The sequence below is a fragment of the Micromys minutus genome (genome assembly GCF_963924665.1).
Source record: "Micromys minutus genome assembly, chromosome: 30".
In the NCBI taxonomy this organism is placed as follows: domain Eukaryota; kingdom Metazoa; phylum Chordata; class Mammalia; order Rodentia; family Muridae; genus Micromys; species Micromys minutus.
In genome coordinates, this window is record NC_137965.1 from 31327130 (window position 1) to 31334506 (window position 7377).

Genomic DNA, 7377 nt, shown 5'->3' on the forward strand with positions numbered 1-7377 from the left:
CTTGAGCCATTGGTGTTTTGTTCAGGAAATTTTCTCCTGTGCCTATGTGTTCTAAGGTTTTCCCTACTTTCTCATCTAATAGTTACAGTGTATCTGGTTTAATGTGGAGATCTTTGATCCACTTATACTTGAGCATTCTACAAGGAGATAAGAAAAGAACTATTTTCATTCTTTGGCATGCTGAGTGCCAGTTGGACCAGCATCATTTGTTGAAGAGGCTGTCCTTTTTCCATTGAATTTCTATGGCACCTTTGTCAAAAATAAGGTGGCCATATACGTGAGGGCTCATTTCTGGATCTTCTATTATATTCCATTGATCCACATGCCTATTTCTGTAACAGTACCATGCATTTTTCAGCACAATTGCCTTGTAATATATTTTGAAGTCAGGAATAGTGATTCCTGCAGATGTTTTCTTGTTGTTGAGAATGGATTTCGCTATTCTAGGTCTTTTGTTATTCCATATGAAATTGCACATTGATCTTTCCAACTCAATGAAGAACTGGGTTGGAATTTTGATGGGGATTGCATTGAATCTGGAGATTACTTTTGGTAGAATGGCCATTTTTAAAATGTTGATCCTTCCAATCCATGAGCATGGGAGATCTTTCCATTTTCTGAGATCATCCTTGATTTCCTTCTTTAGAGGTTTGAAGTTCTTGTCATACAGGTCCTTCACTTGCTTAGAGTCACACCAAGGTATTTCATAGTTTTTGTGACGATTGTGAAGGGTACCTTTTCCCTCATTTCTTTCTCCACATGTTTGTCCTTTGAGTATAGGAAGGCTACTGATTTGTTTTAGTTAATTTTGTATCCAGCCACTTTGCTGAACTTGTTTATCAGCTATAGGAGTTCTCTGGTGGAATTTTTGGAGTCACGTAAGTAAACTATCATGTCATCGGCAAAGAGTGATGTTTTTATCTCTTCCTTTCCGATTTGTATCCCCTTGATCTCCTTTTGCTGTCTAATTGCTCCAGCCAGGACTTTCAGTACTATGTTGAATAGGTAGGGGGAGAGTGGGCAGCCTTGTCCAGTCCCTGATTTTAGTGAAATTGCTTCAAGTTTCTGACCCTTAAGTTTGATGTTGGCTGTTGGTTTGCTATATATTGCTTTTATTATGTTTAAGTATGTACATTGGATTCCTGTACTTTCCAGAATTTTTAACATGAAGGGGTGTTGAATTTTGTCAAATGCTTTATCAGCATCTAGTGAGATGACCATGTGATTATGTTCTTTGAGTTTGCTTATATGGTGGATTACACTGATGGACTTCCTTATATTAAACCATCCCTGCATCCCAGGGATGAAGCCTACTTGATCATCGTGAATGATCCTTTTGATGTGTTCCTGGATTCGGTTTATAAGGTTTTTTTGAGTATTTTTGCATCAATGTTCATAAGTGAGATTGGTATGAAGTTCTCTTTCCTTGTAGGGTCTTTGTGTGGTTTAGGAAGGAGGGTTATTGTAGCCTCAAAAAATGAGTTAGGTAGTATTCCATCTGATTCTATCTTGTGTAATAGATGGAGAGTATTGGTGTTATATCCGCAATAAATGCCTGATAAAATTCTGCAATGAACACGTCTGGACCTGGGCTTATTTTGGTTGGGAAGCTTTTGATGATTTCTTCTATTTCTTTAGGTGTTGTGGGATTATTTAGATGGTTTACTTGGTACTGGTTTGACTTTAGGATCTTGGATCTGTCTAGGAATTCCTCCATTTCCTCAGATTTTCCAATTTTGTGGAGTATAAGTTTTTGTAGTAGGATCTGATGATTTCTTGAATTTCCTCAGTTTCAGTTTTTATGTCTCCACTTTTCTTTCTGATTTTGTTAATTTATATACTCTCTCTTTGTCCTCTAGTTAGTCTGGCTAGGGTTATATCAATCTTGTTGATTTTCTCAAAGAACCAGCTCTTGGTTTTGTTGATTTTTTTCAATGGTTCTTTTTGTTTTTATTTGGTCTATTTTTGCCTTACTTTGGATTATTTTTTGCCGTCTACCCTTCTTTGGTGTATCTGCTTCCTTTTGTTGTAGGGCTTTTAGCTGTGCTGTTAAGTTGCTGATTTATGCTCTCTCCAGTTTTTTTTTCAGGTACATAATATAAATTTAATAGTACAAAATAAAAATATAAAAATCAACTATTTACTTTTGGATGTTAGAAATAATACACATAATAAAGTCAACACAGTACTAATAGTGCTATAAGGTAAGATTCCATGTTTCAGATGACAGGTACAACAATTAGGCCCACTGGTACCAAGAAGCACACATTTCTGCTTTTATTTCATGAGGAACATCTGGACTGCAGATAATGACACCAGGTATACTTGGCAAATTCTGAAACTATAACTGCTTCTATATATAGGTTCACATAACTGAAACTATGTGAGCATCATTGTAATGACTGGGTTAAATCCTCACGCTGAAAATAACAGGAAAACATTTCCCCACAGTAGTTACTAAATTGTCATGGTGCCAAAACAAAAAGGCCCCTCTCCTTTTTAACACAGGTGACCACTGAGGCACATGTATGCAAGGAGTTAAAAACCAAAAGTGTAATTTTATGCTATATGCTGGGTTTAAATTTATAGTCTGATTTTTAGATACAGCATTTCTGGTCTATAAAGAGAAATAGAAGAATTAAGGAACTTTGAAGTATCAGGAAAAATAACATTGTTATTTCTTCAATATCAAATCTTTCAGTGATTTTTATTTAGGATTGCTTTTATAGCCTGTTTCCACTAGGCTAGCTCAAGGAGATCCAGTGGTTGAAAATAACTTGAGAATACAAACTTCAAGGCTAAAATTTCATCATCTAAATGAAGAGATTTGAACAGAGCCCTTTACAAGAATTATTTAATGCAGAACTGCTACCCAGGATAAAAAATGCTAGACAGAAAAAAAAAAGTCATGCTGAAATTTCAATGAAACACCAAAAGCAGGCCTTTTTGATATAGGCAATTCTTCCACAGATAGGTAGTTCCTATTGCATGGTAAATCTCCAGTTCTGAGTAAATGCTTTGGTGGGTGATTTAAAGAAACATACATTCTATGGGAGTCAGCTGTAGAATCCAATCAACAAAATAAAGTAGATAAAATGTGAGGAAAAAAAACCACACTTCTCAATTTTTTTCATGCAGTAAGCATGCCCATCTTAAATCTGGTATTTTCATAAATAATCTCTGTTTCCCAGGAAGCTTGTATTATGAGCCAAGTTCAAACATGTTCTTACAGTTGATTATTAAAGAATGTTCTGAGGATTATTCATCATTATCTTCCTGATAGGCTCCATCTGCCATGACTAAGTGTAGAATCTTGGCATAGAGATGCTGATGCTCACTGCCCAAAATGTTCTCAACTATTGTTGAACAAATTTCAATATTCTCATCTTCATCCTCATGAATAGCCTTCACTTTTTCATAAACCTCAAAGAACTTTTCAAAGCCCATTTCTTGTTCCAAGTGAAGTCTTAGTTCCTCTAAATGGTTAAAGACACTGTCATATTCACATTCACTGGTAGTCTCAGCATCACTATTATCTGAGTGCCACTCCTCATTCAGGGCGCTTTCGCTGCTGGGGATGTCCTCCTCCTCTGGGGCGTCTGTCCTTCTCGTGTGCCCCACATCACTGCTTTTTAAAACAGCCTCTTCCTCCTCACTGTACTCGTCACCTGGTTGCTCCCTCAGTAGCTGCTCCATCGAGGCCTGGAGCTCTTGTAAGTCTGTGTCAGCTTCTTCAAATACAGTGTCTTCGGAATCAGAGGGCCCTTCTTTACTCTGTTCGTCTTCAAGCTCATCTAGTTCAAGACTGTCTTGATGAACGTCTCCTACAGTGGGAACGTCCATTAGGGTTCTGAACAGCTTGGAAGGATCTGGAAGTGAACAGGTCCTCAGCATCTTTGGATTGTTTGCATCAAACAAACCAGTTGAAAGTCCAATCAGTAAAGAGTTCTTGCTTTTAGCTTTTGGTGGAGAATCAGAGTGACATCAAATTGGAACTGGTTCTTCTGGTGAACAATGAATTGATTGAACTAAGTTCAATTCCTCAGAATGAAGCACTTTCTGGAAAAACAATTCTGGCTGTACTGACTTCTCTGCATCACACCCAGACTGTGGAGAACCATCTACTGCAGGTTCTATATGATCCTTACAGGACTGGTCCATAGTCCCTGGGATTCTGTCTTCACACACTTCATTCTGCTGCACAGCAGTGTTATCTTCCAACTCAGTTTCCTTAGCTGCATCCTCCTCTCTAGTCCACACATCATTAATCACAGGTGGCAAACTCCCATCTGAGGGTATGCTACTTGGCTCTTGTAGAACTTCTGTTTCCAAATCATCAGGTTCTTCCACATTTCCTTCTGATGCTGGTGAAGACTCCTTAGTAAACTTTGGACTTTTTGCTTCAGTAGAATCAACAGTAGCTGATGGGTTTATTTCTTTTGCAATCCACTGCAGATTCTCTTCTCCAGTGAGTAAGGGTTTGACGTTCTCCTCCTCAGCAGAAATCTCACTTTTAAGAGGAGTGTTTTCGAGTAGTTCTGTCTGTAGCTGTAACTCAGCTTCTCCAAGTATCTTCAGCACAGAATCGGTGGGGCTTTTTTCCCAGACTTTTCTTGGAGAGCCATTAGAATCTAACTTAATCACCTCTCCCACAGTATGTTTTTCCATTGCAGAGAAGGATGAATCCAATGTCACTTCATCCAGAGGAATCACAAGCTGACCTCCCATCTCCCACTTCTTGCAATCAGAGGAAATGGCATTTTCTTTCTCATGCTCTCTCTCATCTTTGTGAGCAACAGTCTCACAAGAGTCGGTGTGATGATGCTTTTCCTTTTCATCCTCTCGAGCTTTAAGATTTTCATTTAACCTGCGCAGTATTTGCCGCTTACTCGAAACAGCACTGCTACTTTTCTCCATTTCTTCTAAAGTTTCTTGGGTATCAGTAAAACTTCCATCCAGGCCCACTTCTTTCAAAGCTGAAGTCACAGAAATAACAGGTTTCATTTGCTGCTTTGATGGAGAACCACCTGCTTCATGATGCTCCAAAGGTGGAGGAACATCTGAGCTTTTCACCCTTGCCACCAGATGCTCCTCCCACACTTTCTTCTCTCTTTCATAAGCTTCCTTTCTCTTCCGCTCTAGCTGTTCTTTTAGTACAGCAGCACGTGCATTTGTTTGGGCCTTAAGTGACTCCATCTTTTTGAGCCTCATGTCAGCCTCTTCAGTTGCTTCTTGTCCTTTGGTACCATCAGCTTCTTTATTCTCACCACGAAGTTTGGCTTTAAACTGTTGGCGTTCATTTAAATTTTGTAGTCTTATTTACCTCAGTCTTGCCAGATAAACCACATGTCCTTCGGCTCGGGCTTTATTCTGCATAGCTTCTTGTTTGCACTGCAGGAACTCTTCCACTTGTTTGGCTCTCTCTACAGCTAGATGTCCTTTTTGCCTTTCTGGGAGCCACCGGCCATACACTTTCCCCTTCCATCTTGCTTCATTATCTTCTGCTCTCAGCTGCTGCATTTGGTCAAAAATGGCATGGTAATGTTCATACTGGCCTCGAGGAGAACGCGGTGATGGAGAGACAGCCCCTCCACTGCCGTAAAAGGAAGCCTTTACTTCACCGCTTCCACTAGCCCTTAAAACATTTCTCCATCCTTGTTCCCTGGCCCTATTTATCCTCTCCAACCGCTGCTTCTCTTGCCTCTTCACCTGCTCAGCCTTCATGAACCTAATCTGATCCTTCTGCTTCTTTTCTTTCTCAATGAATTCCAACCTTCTTTTTTTTTTTTTGGTGCTTCCTCAGACATTTTCTTCCTTTCTTCTCCAGAATTAATTTTCTTCACTGGAATTTGATGAGCCTGTTTATGTTTTGGGGGTGGTTTCTTTTCAAGTGACTTTTTATCTCCGTACTTCTTAGATGTTAAAGGCACTCCATATTTAGCAGCAGGCTTTGTGATTTTCTGAGCAGGGACAAAAGAACTGACGCTTTGTCCTGATGCTGGTCTTTTACCTGGGATAGGCTGTGGTCCAAACTTTGAAAATGTTTTTAGACAAAATTCTTTTGCAATAAGCTGAGGTGAGAGAAACTTTTCGATTCATTTAGCTATAAAACCTTTCTCCAATATGGAGTTGACTGAAGGTCTATCCCTAGGATTTCTTTTGAATAACTGAGAGAGCAAGCTTCGGAGATCATAGGAATAATGTAGAGACACTGGAGGAAAGGATCCAGATATTATCTTCAGTACAAGGTTTTTCATGTTTCCAGCTTCAAATGCATGTTTAAGTGTACACAACTCATACAGGACACACCCCAAAGCCCAAATGTCACTTTTGTTGTTATAAGGCTTGTTTTCACAGATCTCGGGTGACAAGTAGTATGGGGTCCCTATGCAAGTTCTTGCCAGCTCTACAGTGCTATTGAGAACTCAAGCAATTCCAAAATCTCCAAGCTGCACTGTCCCATCTTTGGTTAGAAATATGTTCTGTGACTTTATGTCGCGGTGAAGAATTTTTCTATCATGTACATGCTTCAAAGCCAAACATATCTGTACAAACCAGTCCAAAATCTGATCTTGGAACAAAGTGCCTTTCTGAGCATTTATTCGTTTAAACAGATCACCTCCTTCACAGTAATCCATTACAATGTAGAGAGAGCCATTTTCTTCAAATGATTCTTTATATTGGACAATATTTGGATGCTTCATGTTGGCCAACACAGCAACTTCTCTCCTTGATTCTTGCCTTTCTTTATCAGACATTCTTGAGATGTTAATTTCCTTGATAACATAATGTCTGCCATCCTCTGTAGATTTAACAAGAACAGCTTTTCCAAATGAACCTTCTCCAATCTTCTGTAGTCTAACATACTTCTCCATGGTTTTTTCCTAAGGCATTTTTATACATATGCTCAATGACACTGGACCTGAGTCAGAATAACAGTGGTGACCATAAGCACCGGTCTAGATGCGGCAGTGTCTTCCTATAGGACTTAAGGCAGAGGCACCACGGTGCATTTTGGAAATAACATGCTGTAGGAAAAAGCAAGTCTGTCTATCCAGCAGCCGCTCAACAGCCCAGACTGCTACTCCTACACCCGGCACCGGACTGTAGCTGACGCGACAGCTTGCCACCCTCGGGCCGGGCACCGTGCCCTGGAACCGGCCCTGGATACGCGGACGAAACAAACACAGCGGTTCCTGACCCCTTGGAAACGGCGGCTGCAACGGGGAAGTTCCTGGGTACCGCCCCCAACTTCACAGGTCCAGGTGGCTTGGCCAACACGGACCCGCAGCATGTGGGACTGGGAGGCTACCTGCCGCCCAAATCCTCCCTCCTCGCCACAGTGACTATGGATTCCGGCGTGCCGGCAACTGCACA

The 7377-nt window shown here is 40.4% G+C and overlaps 1 protein-coding gene across 1 annotated transcript; it reads right to left on the reverse strand.

The window, feature by feature from the left end:
- Nucleotides 1–3157: 3157 nt before the first annotated feature.
- LOC308439616 (serine/threonine-protein kinase Nek1-like) lies at nt 3158–6875 on the reverse strand (the record flags this gene model as incomplete). The annotated part of the gene is given in 6 exon segments (XM_080941503.1): nt 3158–3984; nt 3988–5319; nt 5323–5787; nt 5790–6095; nt 6099–6425; nt 6429–6875. Coding segments are annotated over 6 exon segments (3603 nt in total). The 3' UTR covers nt 3158–3258.
- Between the last annotated feature and the right edge of the window lie 502 nt (nt 6876–7377).